Source organism: Lissotriton vulgaris, chromosome 1_2, assembly GCF_964263255.1.
Source record: "Lissotriton vulgaris chromosome 1_2, aLisVul1.2, whole genome shotgun sequence".
NCBI classification, from domain to species: Eukaryota; Metazoa; Chordata; class Amphibia; order Caudata; family Salamandridae; genus Lissotriton; species Lissotriton vulgaris.
The window spans coordinates 28,923,640-28,941,611 of record NC_141686.1 but is presented as its reverse complement, the minus strand read 5'-3'; the positions used below and the strand labels follow the sequence as shown (position 1 = coordinate 28,941,611).

Here is a 17,972-nt window from a genome sequence, read left to right as displayed (position 1 = left end):
CCAACGCTGCTGGTCTGGTTGCTCCAGACCGGCCCTTGCTCCCTTTTCTGAGAGGAGCACCCCGGACCCTCCTGGTCCGCTGAAGACGCCATTTTAGGCCCACCACGTGGCCCTGAAATCTGCCGAGGCTTGTTGCCCCAACCCTGGGCCCAGCGACGCCGACAGCATCAACCTTCGTGGGACAGCTCGCACCTCCATCCTGGTCTCCGACAACGCCTCCTGGTCCGTGAGACTGCAGAGCCTAGCGTCGCCCACTCACCTAGTCGAGGTGACGGCCATCCGGTGCCTTCCTGGTACCCTCTGACTACTGGCTAGTAGTACGAACTTGGTCCCCTCTGCTTTCAGGTGTCAACAATCACTGATCCAGGCTTGGATCTCTACGAACTATTCATCACTGGTCGCCGGCCAGCAACTCCTTTTTCTTCCGGCTCCTGGCTCGTCAGCGAAGACCCCGACGCCTGTAAGACTTGTGCAGCCGCAGCCCTCGTGGCTAGGTAACTTCGGCATTCCGGTGCCTGCATAGCCTCCTTACTCTAGGGTCCCGAGTCCCTCGCTTCCGACTTGCCTTATCGGGTCCGCCCGAGACCACTAAACTTTCCGTGCCCTCGGGCACTTGTTTTAAATTGTGCACTTGAAGTATTTTCTAAGAGCTTTTGTTCTGTGCTTAGTACCCTGTCCTCATAAAAAGTCCAGGGCTGTTGTGATTCTAATAAATATACTGTTTATTTTCATAACACTTGTGTGGTGTCCTTTCACTTGGTGTTCAAGGGGTATGTGATGGTATTACAGCTGGCTTAACCCGCCCTCTAGAGTTTAGCCCGAAGACTGCTCGTATCCACGCTACTAGGATAGCTGGTCTAAGGTTGACTTACAACCAATCACCATAAGGGTCGTTTGGAACGATACATAGTGGTCGCTAGAATAGCGAATGCTGCATATCGGGCCAACTTCTCACACTATTCACAGTATTGACCAGGATATGCGTTCTAATTGTAGCACAGTTGTTCCATAATAGAGCACAGTTTAAAAGAGGTAATGCTTTGTGCAGGTGGCTCCCTGAAATCCTTCCTGTGATGTCAATATGCCCCATATCATGAAGGTGACTTTCCAGCAGTCATGGCCAGTGGCATCATGAACCTGCACCCTCTCCTACCCAGCTAATGTGGAGGGGTGGGGTTGTTACTGGGTACAATGGGCTGGTATGTTGAGTCTCGAAAATGCGAATTAGTTATTTATGGGCCTCTTTTGCTTGCAGATCAGCAAATAAAAGTTCATAAATAACTACGTAAGGGAGAATGATGATAGGACGTAGGGGTTTGGAGTCAAGGGTGAGAGGACATATGCATTGTTAAGGATTGATGGATGGATGGAAAGGACGGGTGTATTAATGAAATTATAGAATGGTGCATGTATGAATGCATGCCTGAAAGGATATATGGATGGAACAGTAATCTATTGGGAAACAGATTTATGGATGACTAAAAGGATGGATCGGAAAAAGCATGGATCAATAGTATGAGTGGTTAATGGGTGGGTAGTGAAAGTAAGTTTTTTGTTTGATTAATTAAAATCATTACAAAACCCCCCCCAATGTCCATAAAAACATAGTAAAAATATCATTACATTTATAAATACACCTAATTTTAACATGGTTCCATAATTGTATAAAAAGGATATTGTTACTTTTCATTAAAAACTTGTAAGGGGCTACAATTTGAAACTTGGAGTGGCAAAAAAAAAAATTGGGGACCTTTTGGAAAAGATGATTGTATTGTATAAGCCCCAGTGTTCCAAATTTTAATGTTCATGCCCCACTATTTGCGACCTGCTGCTAGACGCTGATAAGCGTGCTGTCCGTTCATTAATGTTATTGTTCGGCTGTTGAAAGGTGACATTGATCCTGCTTATTTTGTTTACTCTCCGTCAGCTTGCCGTAAGAGGTTTTTGACCATTGTCATGAATTTGACGCCCCTGCAGACCAAAATAATGGAAGCGCCTTCCAGCCAGCTTATCACTGCTTGTCTGCTTGAAGGAATGTTCAAATCATTGAAGATGAATTTTAAATACTGTCTCCTCTGTTCCAGGACTGCTGGACAAGCACATAATAAGTGGGTTACAGATTCTGATTTAAAACCACATAGTCGACAATTTGAGGATTGATAAGGCTTTTTCCAAGTTGGATGCAAGTCTTTTGAGTCATGCAAGCCCATGCGGAAGTTTGTAAAACTCTTTTTTAACTGCAAGCTGAAGTGAGCGGATAGATAATTTTGGGGCCTTAGGGTTCTATATGAGTTGATGACTGTCCACCCATGCCGGCGCTTGCTTTTTTGTCAGCCAGCAAGGATTTCTTTTTAGCTGCGGCGTTTACGGCTTTGCCGAAGCTTACTCTATCTTCCCCGTTTTCCCACGCTGTTTGTAGTTCCAGCTCGGTCAAAGCTGTTCTCAAAAAGCTTCCCCATGAGCTCGGTGTTTCTAGGTTCATCTGGTGCTTAATTTCATCCCAGCATAGTTTGTTCAGGATGTCCGTTTTGGAACAGTGGAATTTATGACAAAGCTTGACGAAGCTACTCATTACCCGAAATTTCTGGTGCTGTAAGCCAAATGTGGTTAATGGGTGGGTAGTTCGATGTATGAATGGGTAAAAGGATGGATAAATGGAAGGGTGGGTCACAGGTGGAAGGAACGTTGAAAGAGTGGCTGGATAAATGAAAGGAAGGCTAGAATAGCTAGAGGATGGATGGGTGAACAGATGAATGAATGAAAGGAGTGGTGGATGGATAGGCAGATAGAGGGATGGGTGAAAAAATTAATAAATAGAAAAGTGAATTGATGGATGCATTGAATTATTAATTGCTGGGGGTTGGGTGAAATGTAGACTATAATGATGAACAGATAAATTGATAGATGGGAGAGTTGGAAGATAAAAGTGACCTCTTCTAGGGTGAGTGAGTGAGGCTCTCTCAGTGGTCTTAAAGATATGGATCAACGTGAGGGGAATTTTTAACTTTCTGGATATCCCCTGGGTCATGGCACACTGGGTCTTATAGGTCCATAATCATGGATGAAAATGCAGAACCACAAATGTCAGTACCCTTGTCAATACACTTAGTAGTTTTTGCTGCGAATCGGGATAAACCAAAAGTCACATTGTTATGTCATTTTCAAACAATACGTGATTTTTTCAATATACTAACATTTTTCAAGTCAATTGTCTTTTTGTTTATATTGTTTATATTATCTGTGTTTGCGCTACTGAATCATTGTTGATAGTCCCACCTGTGTGAGAACATAACAAGAAATGTTTTGATGAAGCAGAACCACTGTCCACATAACACACCTGCAGAACCGGCTTTCAGCATTGAAGGGCTGGCTGAATACGGTGCTACTACTCCAGCCAAGCGATGTCTGGGGGAGATGTACAGAGGTGTGTTCCCTATGGAACTCACTGTCATGTTCCCTGTTAGCCTAATTGTACATGTTGTATGCTGTTCCTGCTTTGCACATGATATAAAATATTATTCCCATCTTTGTGCCAAATCATTATTTTGCAAATAGGATACACATGCTTCGTATTTTGATGGGATTAAGTCAGAACATCTCATGGCTGATCACAAAAACACTGCTCCTTATCATACTCTGTGGTCGGACATTAGCACCCAGACATAAAAGAAAAATCCAGATGCTGTTTTTGAACACAGAAGTTTTATCATATACCCCAGGACTTGTTGTTTTGATAGCACACACAGCGGAGACATACTAGCAGAGCAAAGGTCCTGAGAGAAGTGAGCTGTGCCGGCTGAGATGTAGACCAGCTACCTATATGTGCCAGGTACAGGGTTTGCTACTAATCGGAGAGATCTATACTATATCACTGTTTTTCATAGTGAGGGTAGACTTCAGAAAAACTGTCAGCTAATATGACAGGGCTTTTCACTGTATATGGTCTCCTAATTATGATATTCACATTGTTGACCTGGATATGCTTTCTAATTGCAGCACAGTTGTTCCATAATAGAGCACAGTAGTTTAAATAAATATTGTAAGCTTTCTTTGTGTCTCTCTGTCATTTATAGTGGACATGAAGGAGTGAGAGAACGACAGGTGATGACTTGCTATCCCGATCCCAGAGAGGGTCTAGAGTGTTATGTTCTGGGGTGCCAAATCACTTGACTCTCTGGAAAGGTTAGGAGGGCAAGTGAGGCACTATTAGCTAGTAGGATTTGGGCCCATAGGCACTGATGTGGTATGGTGACTAAGTCCCTACATACTGATGTTCTGTGGTCCCAGGCATAGTTCTGTTTCTGAGAGAATCCTTGCAACAGTAGAACCCAAATATTGGAGCAGCCAACTCTTTCACTATACTTGGTGGGGAGAAAAAGGGACCTACAGACCTATTTCACGAAGGACCCAGAGCAGTGATGCCATCCCTGGATGCACTGAACCCTGACATCAACATATGTACCAATTTCCAGCCTGTTGTTTCAGCCATTCTACCTCCCGTACATGCCAAAAGAAGAATGAGGTGCCAGATGTTCTTCTCGGGCCTCCTCATCCTGCATCACTCACTCAAGACAGGCTCTTGAGAATAAAAATCAAAACTGGCTTGGACAAATTCTTTGCTCCTGTTCCAGTAGAAGGCATGCCTTCTCGGAGGGATATGAGATCCTGAGTAAAGAGTGTGAGGTGCCTGGTTGAGGGAGAGCACCTGCCATGATGCCACATCAGACGTTTTATCAACCGTGAGGGGCAAGAAAATCAATGCCTACCTCAGGTATCCTATCAGTCACCACAAACACAATCATCTAGAGGTCCTGCTGGGCTATACAAGAAAACATTTTATATCCAGGCACCAAGAAGAAAAAAAAGTGGAATTCTGGTCCATGTTGGCAAACCTGAAGATAGCTCTTATGCAAGGAAAGAAGAACCTACCATGACCTCTGATCAGGCTTGATTAAGGCAGAAGATGTCAACATCACCACATAGTTGTAACCCTGACTAGGAGTGCAAGCATTGATCCACAACAGGCAAGCCACCAGGGGAAATCGATGACTTGGGAAAGGCCTATCAGGAGAACCATGGATAAGCTACATGTATACACACCAGAGTCTCAACCTCTAGCTTCCTACAGCACCCGTCCAGACATCTATCCTATGTGTAATGGCATGAATGCCAAGAAGAGCCATCAACACCTCATATAGGTAGACGACATTCACCTATCACCAGCAATTCACAGATCCCGTCAGGGAACAAAGTCAATCCTATTAACATCATGCAAACCTTTTTTGCTCTCAAGAGAAGACACAACTTTCCAGGGCAGAACCTTCATAAGTCTGAGGGAAGGCCACTAACAGCTAGGAAGTTGAAGTCCCAATAAAGTTTACAACAGATACATTTTACCTAGAACTTCACCGTCCAGAACATCATCCAGTGAATTGGTCCCTCAAATCAACTAGAAACAGTTCCAGACACCCATGTTGTTCAAGGGTGATTGAATTGATAGCACCACCGACCTGAAAGGCCTCCCAAGAATGCATCAAAGCGACTCACAATCTGCAGTTCAATCAGTACTGTACCAAAGATCAAGAAGTGTCCTAAGCACTCAAGAGGGACAGCCAGACTATTGATGCTCAATCTTCTCACCCCACCAGTATTTGAGTCCAGTCCGGAAAAAATTGATAAGGATTAATGTACTAATTCTAGCTCCCTGCTTTGTCGTATTAGTGATCCCATTGGAGCTTCATGGCTATATGTAAACAATGATCAACATAATTTAATTTTAACCTTACAGTTATTATTTGATTTGGTGTATTTATGCTCAGTATTTGCATATTATGTTCTTTTATTCATGTTTTATGTTTTATTTTAACTGCGTTGGCACTGTGTGAATTATGGTTTTAAGAGATCAATGCTTTTAGCAATACTGTAACAATACATTGTAATATTTTGTGCTTTTATGGGGCAGACAATTTTTGCTGAATAAAGCTTTTATGAATAAATGAGTCAAGCCTTCAGGATGCCCTGAAAATGATAAACCTGCCCCAAAATGTTCTGTGATGACCTGTTTCAGCTGCCATTGTTCGTCCAGTTTCCACCATGGTACTACTGATTGATTCTTAGTCCAAGAGACCTACAGTGGTGTCCTGTTTCTTTTGATGATGTTTCCATACTGGAATATATTAACTCATTGGTTTTTGGGTGGATAGTAGTGTCCATACAGATACTTCACTGGCCAGTCCCCTCTACAATAGTGCTAACACAATTTGAGCACACATCCCTCAAAGCATTGCCAGTCAGCTAAGCCCGCCAATAAAAGGGAGGTGAGTGCGTGGGTCTGCGCTCTAGATTTGTGCTGTAAAGAATGCAACACTGGGCAACAAACAGAAAATATCTCCATCAGACCAGACAAAATTCAAAATCTACCCTTTAGTATAAAAAAAAATCATGTTTTAAAGAAGTAACGCTTTGTGCAGGTGGCTCCCTGAAATCCTTCCTGTGACGTCAATGTGCCCCATGTCATGAAGGTGACTTTCCAGCAGTCATGGCCAGTGGCATCATGAACCTGCACCCTCTCCTACCCAGCTAATGTGGAGGGTTGGGGTTGTTACTGGTATGCTGAGTCTCGAAAATGCGAATTAGTTATTTATGGACCTCTTTTGCTTGCAGATCAGCAAATAAAAGTTCATAAATAACTACGTAAGAGAGAATGATGATAGGACGTAGGGATTTGGAGTCAAGGGTGAGAGGACATATGCAGTGTTAAGGATTGATGGATGGATGGAAAGGATGGGTGAATTAATGAAATTATAGAATGGTGCATGTATGAATGCATGCCTGAAAGGATATATGGATGGAACAGTAATCTATTGGGGAACAGATTTATGGATGACTAAAAGGATGGATCGGAAAAAGCATGGATCAATAGTATGAGTGGTTAATGGGTGGGTAGTTCGATGTATGAATGGGTAAAAGGATGGATAAATGGAAGGGTGGGTCACAGGTGGAAGAAACGTTGAAAGGGTGGCTGGATAAATGAAAGGAAGGCTAGAGGATGTGTGAGTGAACAGATGAATGAATGAAAGGATTAGTGGATGGATGGGCAGATAGAGGGATGGGTGAAAAAATTAATTAATAGACAAATGAATTGATGGATGCATTGAATTGTGAATTCCTGGGGGGGTGAAATGTAGACTATAAAGATGAACAGATAAATTGATAGATGGGAGAATTAGAAGATAAAAGTGACCTCTTCTAGGGTGGGTGAGGCGCTCTCAGTGGTCTTAAAGATATGGATCAACGTGAGAGGAATGTTTAACTTTATGGATATCCCCTGGGTCATGGCACACTGGGTTTTATAGGTCCATAATTATGGATGAAAATGCAGAACCACAAATGTCAGTACCCTTGTCATTACAATTAGTAGTTCTTGCTGCGAATCGGGATAAACCAAAAGTCACATTGAGGGGGCAAGCTGACAGCTACGCAAACCAGAGAACCTAAAGGATTTTACACTGGCGCAGTTACATTATTTTCAGGGCCGGGCTGGTCATATTTCCAGCAGGCATTTTCCTGGGAGGCTTGTACCACTGAACAACTTTTCGAAGCTGTCCGCCTCGGCCAGTGTCATTCGCCGATGCTTCCCGCGGTTATTATTGGCGATAGGCCAAAACGAAAGTGACAGAGGGGAGTGGGCGGAGAGAAAGAATGAGATGGGGAAAGAAAGAGAGGATGGGCAGAGAGAGGAATGGGTGGGATTATTTGGACATTTTTGCCACTGTTGGTTTTGGTTCCCAGTTATCCCTTGCTGATTTAAATATCTATTATGTGATCTCCAAAAACAGTTCAATCAATCGATTCTGGCGGGCACCAACAGTAGGTTGGAAGACCACTTCAACAGCCACCTTAGGCTTCACGGCTTTTGGAAAGCACAACATGCCATAGTTGTTCTTCTATGGCGAAAACTCCCAGGGTCCTGCGAGACTGAGTTCTACCAAAGAACAATGTCGTCGGACCCGGCAAGGCATACGGTTCGAACTAAGGCACGCGGAATGCGTGTTTTTGAATATGCGCGAGTGAATTCAAGGATAGCGGCGTTTGCCAGTCTTTGCCACCGGTGTCAGCGAGCCCAGACTCTACCAAAGAATGCTGATGGGTGGAGTTCAGTTGTTCCTGCTGGCTGGGGTCCTGATGGGTATGGGAACGGAGGAGCTCACCCCGCCACTGTCACTATCTTGTTTAGACACAGAGCCAGTGTTTCACACGCTGGACACTGCCAATAACATTACGTGCCTATGGGGCCAGTTCGCGCGGATCATCTACGAGCCAGCGGCCTGGGTGACACCAGAGAGCGCCGCTGGGCCGGGCCCTGTCTGCGGCTGGGTTGTGGAAGGCCTAAGGCTCTACGACAGCGATGACTGGACCTCCACGGCCACCATACGCCTGCCCCCTCTCCCGTGCGAGCTGACGGTGCAATGTACGAGCGAGGGTTGCCCTGGGGGAGACTGCCGACACTTGCCCTTTGTCATTCGGTTCACCGAGCAGGACCTGTTCTTCTTTGTGACCCGGCCGCCTAGCCCAGTGGTGTATCAGTTACAGGAGGTTCAATTCGGCTGGTGCGCGCGCCTGTGGAGCCCGGAGAAATCGTACCTCTTCACGCGACGCGAAAATGTTCCACCAATCACGATCATGCAGAGCGAGAGGACTAAGGTCAGCCCGGAGTTGCTGCCCGACGCTGACGTGCGCCAGAATTGCGCCCTCTACTGGTTCTACCACGTGGAAACACGCTTCGTACGGCTGGGACAGCACATCACCGTGCTGGAACCCCCTGATTCCAATGAGGAAAACCCACATATCCAAATAAAAGTACTGCCCGGCTTCCTGAACATCTTCACCGCCACCTCACGTCAGCTGCTGCCCACGGACTCTGAGCTCAGCGTGTCTTGGAGCCTTACCCCTCTCGGCGCCCATGGCCTGGCCTACCAGCTCTTTGACCACAAGAATTTGGGGGGCTGGGCCCCGAGCCTTGACCCTCACGCAGCCAAGAGCGACCTTTGCTTCGCGGCCAAGACGCCATCCGGAAGCAGCGTGGTGGACCGCCTCACCTTCCTGATCGTGAACCAGTCCGTCGATTTTGAGCAGCTCGGCAGCCTGGTCGTGGACAGTAGCAAAGTTCTTCTGAAGGTGAACGAGAACACTTGGAGCATTATCCTAGTTAAGCCTAACAACAACCTCGGATTATTGAACTTCCCTGGCGGCTTCTACTTTTGCATGGAGCAGGGAGACAACTTAATCGAGCACTACATTTTCTTCCAGATGCAGGGACCATCCTACCTTTTCCAGTTTGACTTCAACAGCGAGGCGTTGGTCACCTTCCGTGTGCACCTGCACATGAATGTTAACTGGACCTACAAGTCACTAAGGGACATGGAGCTGGAGATCCACCTGTTTAACAGTGGCCCCTCCAAACGGTTTACTCTCGTAAATGTGATCTGGTTCATACCACTGCAGCACCCCTTTGTGCAGTGTCAGTGGACTTTTGTTCTGGAATTTTACAGTGCCAAGAAAGGCATCCTTATCAACAACAGCACATACACATATAAGAATGGGACCCAGGATGCCGCCAAGTACATCCCAAAATCTGTCCTATCTTTCAACCCTAACCAGTACAAGGGATTCGTGGCCACAGTTAACTGTACAAGGAGCGGGGAGAACCCTGTTATCTTGAAGACATTAGTTGGCACACATTCTTCCAAGGTAGTGGAGTCGATGATCGACTGTTACAAAGTGCCTTGTGTCTTCAAAGAATTTCATATTCAAAAGCCTCGCGATTCACTCCCTGTTATCACCTTGGCAAAGGGAACACAGATGACTTTGTACTCCATATTGGAGATAAACTGTCCAGCTGCTCGACATGTTAACTTACTCTGGAAAGTCTATCAACTGGCTAGCAAGACAGATGCTCCACAATGGGGCACAGATCTGAACATACCATCCATATCACCAATAAACAAGTGTCATTTAGTCATTCCCAGTTTTACATTAAATTTTGGGTTTTATTTGTTTAATATGTCAGTTACCATCAATACAACGGATGACACTGATCCTATATTGTATCAGTCTGATTCAGTGATTGTGGAAGTTCAGCAAAGAGCGCTTCAAGCAAGGATTGAGGGAGGAGCTAGTCGTTTAGTGGGTTTTGAAGATAGCTGGACACTTAGCGGAAATCGCTCTGCTGATCCAGATTCACTTGACCCGTTAGATGGAATATCTTTTAAGTGGTATTGTACACAATTTGCATCTGACTATGCAACAATGACATTATCTCAGAATGCATCATGTAGCCCGTTGCAGACTGACCTCTCGTGGTTAGGCTCAGTTTCCCCTATTCAAAGTATGGCCCCAAAAATCCTTGATATAAACAAGCAATTTAATTTCCGCTTACTTATTACTAAGGGAGGAAGAAGAGCTTATGCAGACCAATCTGTAAACATTGTGCCTGGAACTGTGCCTAAAATAACTTTGGAATGTATTGAGAACTGTGGGGAAGTTTTATTGACAACAGTTCGTTTTATTTTAACTGCAGACTGTTTAGATTGTGTTATTGATGCCAAAAGACCACAGTATAAATGGTTATTATACCTGAACGGCATAACTGAAGTCAAATTTGATTGGGTGAAACATTCTTCAACAGGAAGGTTTAAGCGATATATGTCTATAGATGCCCTAAGTTTTCTAAACACTGCAGGAAAAAACTACACCCTTCTTTTAAAATTTACTCTAGGTGCTGCTTCGGAAACATCTATTGGGTATTCTTTTTTCGTAAATAGTCCACCTCAGATTGGTAACTGTTATATTAAACCAGATCAAGGAACTTCTTTAGTAACACTGTTTGTTGTGGACTGTAATGGTTTCTATGATGATGACCAACCTCTTGTTTATAGGGTAATAGCAGTGTCACAGAAACTGAGCAGAATAAGTTCCTTGCAGGAGGATGTATTAGGCACTGTAGTATACTCTGGGTATGAGCCTGTATCCCTGCCTTTTTACTTACCTATTGGTGATGAATCACAAAATTATAGATTGCCAGTCTGTGTTGTAGTGTATGATTCTCTGGGTTCTTTTTCTCAAGTTGATCTATTTGCAAGAGTGACAGCTTTAAGTTCCAACAGACTAGAAGAAGTGCCAATAGACGTTTATCTAAAACAAGGAGACTATATAAAAGCAGGTAATTTAATGTATATAGCTGCATCAGTTTTAAACAAGGACATTTCTTCTGTGGCTGCAGACAATTTAGGTGGCAGGGCTACGTTGAGAGAACATATTCTCAACATGTGTAAGAGCATATCTGCAGTGGATGTTCTAGCAGTCAATCAAATTGTCACAATTATTTCTGAAGTCACCAAAAATAGCAAAGAAATAAACCAGCAATCACAACAGCTAGCAGTGGAAAAGTTAGCAGATGTTGTGGGTGTTCTAAGAAAATTTAGAGACAAAATAGTTTTATCTGAAGAAGCAGAGCAACTGAGCACTGGCGTGCTCACAGGACTATCTAATATTATTGTCGCTGCCTTGTTAAATGCTGACACTGTGAACATTGATACAATATCACCAGGAAAAATTAATGTGCTTAAACAAGTCTTGTCAGTACTCGAGACTGTTAATGAGATAGTAATGGTTGGAAATGTCCCTGGAGGAGAAAAAACTTTAATGGAAAGCGACAGCTGGAAAATCCACCTGAAGAAAGACGAAATGTGGGATATTGATAGTAGGTTCATAACCCAAACAGGTTGTAAAAATTGTTTCCAGCCCACTTTCAAAAGTGCTATACAAGGTGTGCATGGAAAGTCTATAGTATCAACTGTGTTTTATGAATTTAAAGAGAACCCTCTACCTTGGTTGAAAAATGGTAGAGATATTCAAACAATGGTGACTGGATTCCATATGACAGCCATTACTCAAACAGGAGATTCAAAAAATCTTATTCCAGATAAAGTAGATATGATGATTATGATAAAGAATACCACTCTGGTTGTTCCAGTTCCTATTTCCATAGGTCCTGATCCAAACATTACTGAAATAACAAGCGGTGAAATTGGCTTCGAATATGACACAACAAGAGCACCAGAACTGTTGATACAGTTGTTCACTACACAAAATATAGCTTTTAATGTTTCATTATACTTAGGTTATAATTATAGTGGTAGTTCTGCATTGGCTACTTATAAAACTCTAGATCGTGCAACATTTACAGAAAATAGAAAAAATGGAAATACTTTATTTCGGATTTGGGATCCCTATGTGATCAATGTACCTTTAAAATCAATTACACAGGCTCCACAACAGGGAAATATAACTCTTCGTTTGTGGTCTGAATTTCAGGTGCCAAAATACACAGCTAAGCTGTTGAGTATTTCCATTGTTCATTATTCTTGCATAGATTTTGATGCATTGTCAGAAGCCTGGAGTGATAGTAATTGTAAAATTGGTCCACTTACAAACAACATTCAAACACATTGCATTTGCCATTTTTCACAATCGAAAGTGGTTCCCAAGATAAATTCTTTTTTTAAAAATATCCCCAAAATTGTTGCTGCAAAAGTATGGGTCCCACCAAATATAGTGGATTTTAGACAACGGTACTTAACTGACCTACAGAAGAATTTAATCACCTTATCAACTGTTCTTTTTATTTTTGCCCTTTACATTGTTTTGGCTGTGTGGGCAAAGAAACAGGACAATATTGACATAATTAGCAAGGATCAAGTTGTAATATTACCAGACAATGATCCATTTGATAAGGAATGCTATTTGGTTACTGTTTACACAGGGAGTCGTTGTGGGGCTGGCACAACAGCAGATGTTTTCTTAAAATTAGTTGGAGCATTTAGCGAAAGCCAAGTTCATCTTTTGAAGCACGCAGAATACTCAGCATTTCCCCGAGGTGGATTAGATACCTTTTTGTTAACTACAAAGTATGAGTTGGGAGATCTGTATTTTCTTAGAATCTGGCATAACAACAGAGGGGGGTCACCTGGGTGGTTCCTGAGCAGAGTAAAAGTAGAACACATGTATAGCAAACACACTTGGTACTTCATTTGTAGAAAGTGGCTTGCTGTTGATAAGGCAGATGGTTTAATAGACCGGACCTTTCCAGTTACAAATCCAGATCTTCCTTTGTATAAAAAGGACTTTTTCCTGATAGATGTATCCAACAACTTTGAAGACTTCCATCTTTGGGTCTCGATTTTTGCTTTGATAATGGCTAGGCCCTTTAATAGACTTCAGAGATTGTCTTGTTGTCTAGCAATGCTGATGAGCATTCTCCTTACTTGCACACTATTGTATACTTTTGACATAAATCAAATTGAGAGGGTAGACCGTTATATAAGATCATTAATAATAGGAGCTGAAAGTTCTCTAGTTACTGTACCCGTATCTCTTCTGTTATTTCGTTTATTTAGATATTCACAGAGAAGGCATAAGCCCACATCCTACAACCCATATCTGGCATATGCTGAATTCAGAACTGACGAGAAAAGCATCATGCCCAATGATGGATCTTTCTGGGTATCTCATGTTCAGCCGAGAGGCTGGAAGGATTATTTGCAGGCATTGTACAACAATAAAGAGTCTGCAAAATCAAGGAAAAGCAGTTCTGTAATATCGAATCCACAAACTATTTCTTCATCAGCTCCAGTTGAAAGAATGTTCAACAACTGTGTAGTTTCCGAAGCTGTTGCAAATGTAATTGTCCCACGAGATGAAGAGACCATCTCTGCAAGTACAGAACATATGCAAGATCACCCAAGTCGAATGTCTCCACAACTTTCTCTTAGAAATAAAAATAACCAAAATAGTACCAAAACTCATGATTTAGACGATAGCTCGAAAAAAAATAAGCAACACAACCCCTGTGGCACATGTTTTATTCTTTCACGTAAACAGCCAGATATTGTTTATTCATGGTGGTGCATATATCTTTCTTGGGCCATCATCCTAATAATTACAGCTGCTTCATCATTTTTTACTATTTTATATGGTTTTTCATTCAGTAATGAAACTGCAATCGATTGGCTGTTGGCAAACATAATATCACTTCTCCTAAGTATATTTCTTCTACAGACTACAACAGTAATAGTTTTTTCAGCTCTTGCTTCATTGTCATGTAAGTACTTGACTCATATTCCTTGGGAGAACAGGAACAGTTTCCTCGAAATTATGGTGGAGTGCATGGCTAAAGACTCGGATCAAATGAGGGAGTTACATTACGAACTTGTTAAAATCCGAAATAGCAAGCAATATCGACCATTACACGAAGATGAAATAACAATAATGAAAAAAAGAACTGCTATTAAAAGCAAAGCCTTTTCGTACTTTACAGGAATTGTCAGCCACTTCATTTTTTTAACACTGGTGCTAAACCTTGCTTATTCAACAGATGATATCAATGTTTTCCTCTACAACCGTGCAATTGCTAGTCAGTTGTCCACAAACTTGTCTAATGTTGATAGGCTGGACAACATTTACATTTGGATGAGTGCTGTGTTTTTGCCCTTGATTCATAATGAAAATCATCCCACATTTCTGTCTGCCAGCTGGTCAAAAATCGTAGGTTTGCCACGAATGAGACAAGTGAGAGCAAAACATGTTACAAAAAATTGTTTTCGGTCCAATAGCTTTGTTTATAAAACAAGCCTTGGCAAAAGTCACTGTCTTCATAGGTATGGAGTTGATGAAGAGGACAAACTTAACTATACTGATTATTGGAAATCTACATCTAACGCTGCTTCCAAAACACAAACAGGATTTACTTATGAATATGATACCTCTCCATGGATCTATTATTCATATGGGAATTCATCAATATATGGAACCGGGGGTTACACTGTTTATTTTTTCCCCGAAACCGATTTATTCAGTTCAGTTAAGAGTCTCCTTCATCTTAGGAATAGTTCTTGGCTTGATGAAAACACTTGGGCTGTGCTGACAGAATTAACTACATTCAATCCTGATGTTAGTTTGTTTTGTGCTGTATCAGTTGTATTTGAAGCTACTCCTTTAGGAATTGTCCATGCACGGTTGTCGGTCAATTCCTTTACCCTAATTACTTTTGATCAGAAGGACATGATGCAAATGTTTACCCATATCATTTTTATTGTTTTTCTTTTCATCTATATCGTTGATGAGATTTACACTATACATCAGCAAAAGCTAGGTTACTTAAAGCAGGTGTCTAATTTAATCAACTTTGGTCTAAAATCTGTATTCTTTTTAGTGGTTTACCTTCAAATTATTAAGTTTAAATTGGCATCTGATTTACTTAATTTTTATGCTCTCTATCCCAATCAGTTTACGCCATTTCATGCAGTTTCAAGTGTGGATGAAACTTTGAGAATAACAGAAGGATTTTTGGCATTCTTTACTATTTTAAAAACTCTTCGATTCGCCAGATTTTTTTACAGTGTACGATTAGCACAAAGGTCTGTCTATGCAGCGCTACCTGGAATTTGTTCAATGGCATTGGTTGTGGCTGTGTACTTTTTTGCATACATGGCATTTGGGTACTTGGTCTTTGGACAGCATTCATGGAGCCATAGTAATTTAAGTCATTCAGCACAGACTGTTTTAGCTTACTGCGTTTCAGCTTTTAGAGATACTTTATTTTTAAATAATAGAATTCTCGGTGGTATATACTTGACATCTTTTATGCTAGTTATGATTTGTATTGTAATAAATTTATTTCAAGCTGTCATTATATCTGCTTACGATGACATGAAACAACCTGTTTATGAAGAGCCATCCGATGAGGCAGAAGTAATGGCATTTTTAGTTCATAAGTTACGAAAGATCTTAGCTTCCCTAACCAACAAGAACGGAGCAAAAAGAGAACCAGAGATTTTGAATGGTCTTCTCTATGGACACCCTTACCGAGAGAGGCAGCAGGCATTGGGACTGAAGACAAAAAAATTAAATGGAAAGAAAATGGTATATCTTCTGATTTGATTCAAATGTGTTTGATTGCTTACTGGCACCTAATGTGCAGTCTTCTGCAAACTGTCATAAATAATGCCAATGAAATTATGCTCAAAGGCAAGTCATGCTAAAAGAGGCAACGTCCCATTGAAGGAAGAGTCTTTGCCAATAAACAATATATTGTAATGAAAACTATCACAATGGGGAGGCTGTGTACAATGGTACTATACTTTCGCCAAGGGTCTCTGGGGTTATAATGATAAATCCTTTTAGTCTAAAGGCCAGATGCATTGGAAATGTCACTGGAACCCCCAAAAGGCATTGATGGTCAATTATAAATAAGTTGCTCATAAATAGTATATTGTTTGTAAAAAATGTATCTTTATGTTGGATAAACATCTTCAATTTATGCAAATTACACCAGAACCTTGAACTATGGCCCATCATTCACAGATATAATATGCTTCAGGTGAATTACATGTTTTGAGTGTTGTTTGGAAATAATATTAGCCTAATGTGTTATATACATGAACATGCAGCAAAGAGTCTAGCACAATCTGCTAACTTCAGCAATACAATGTAGCAAATATGATGTTTGAACCATACAAATCTATTAATAAAAGTTGTTTTCTAAGCATTTAGCAGTTTTATTGTATTTTTTTACAGATCTATAGTATTCAAGCAAAATGGTATCCAGGTAAATAGTACAGGCAGGAGGTATGTTGTGAGGAAGAGAACATTCATGATGTTTCTCGAGGCTGTCCAACAGCCTCTTGGGAAAAGAGTGAGAATCTTTTGATGACTATTTCATTCTCTGTTCGAGGCCATGTTAGCGTTTATTGTAGCTTTAGATTGTGGGGGCATACTTTGGTCCATTGGCAGTTTTGATAGGATTTGTTGGTGGCTATGTTAGGTCTGCATTTCTTTGCATGGGACCTCTGCGGGGGCTTAGTTGTTTATTGATGGTCATATGAGGATGTTAGTGTTATGTGAAGGTTTTGTGGTAAATATTTGATTTACCGTCCTAATTTCTATGCAGGTAAGTACTTAAACAGAAATAACTCAATCGGAAAGAAAGACGCATAGTCCGTGGTGTTAGAGTTCTTAGGGGTTTTATTCCTTAAAAAGGAATGGTCAGGTACCGGATATCGTGTTCCTGCCACCACTGGGGTGCAGGAAGGGATAGAGCATACTTTATTGACAAGACATAACTTTTATACTTAAACCATATAATGAATACCAATACAGTAGGCGTAACAGCTGAGAGAAACAAGATAAAACACATACGTGGTAGCAATACGTAATCAAAAGGCGTGAACTAGGCGTGAACATAGAGGTGTGTGCTAGAAACGTCACAGTTAAGTGTCACAAGTAGGTGGGTACAAAGCAGAATTTTGCAATGTCAGCAGAAATCTGAGGCCTGGATGCGCGCGCAGCTGCATGACGTGTGATTGACGTGGAGCTGGAGGGTGCAGGGGACTTTGACATTTACACTAACGGAAAAAGACAGAAGTCTGGCATGTCAGATCAACTTGTACCTATATCATATCTGATATCTGATGTTTGGGAACCATATTATCTAGAGGGAAAGGTCTCTTGGACAGAGGCTATTCTATACTGACTGTGAGTGCGTGTATAAGCGTCTACGTGTCTGCAGGAGATGTGAGGGGGCATGGGCCTACCATGGTAACAGAGGCTATGAATTTCTTGCACGGAGACAGTGAGGCCGGGCCCTCACCTCTGCAGCTGGAAGGATGTTTACTTGAACTAGTAGGCAGGAATGTAGGTTTGAGAAGCGGAGCAGATAATCCGAAGGTTGAATACAGTTTTGGCAGGCAGCAGGCTGAGCTAAGCGCCGTTAGCCGCACAGGGAGTAAGGCAGAGGTCACGGGTACAGAAGCAGCCCAGGCTGAGGCGTTCAGAGTCAGAAGGCAGAAAAAAGGCTTGATGGCAGAATTCAGAGGCCTACTTCGCCAGAGCTGAAAACGTGTATAGTACACCAC

At 42.0% G+C, this 17,972-nt stretch overlaps 1 protein-coding gene across 1 annotated transcript; it reads left to right on the top strand.

The window, feature by feature from the left end:
* The first annotated feature begins 8,139 nt into the window (after positions 1–8,139).
* LOC147733864 (polycystin family receptor for egg jelly-like) lies at positions 8,140–15,999 on the top strand. Its single transcript, XM_086953596.1, has one exon. It carries the CDS (start codon positions 8,140–8,142, stop codon positions 15,997–15,999), a length of 7,860 nt encoding a protein of 2,619 aa, XP_086809722.1.
* Positions 16,000–17,972: the final 1,973 nt, after the last annotated feature.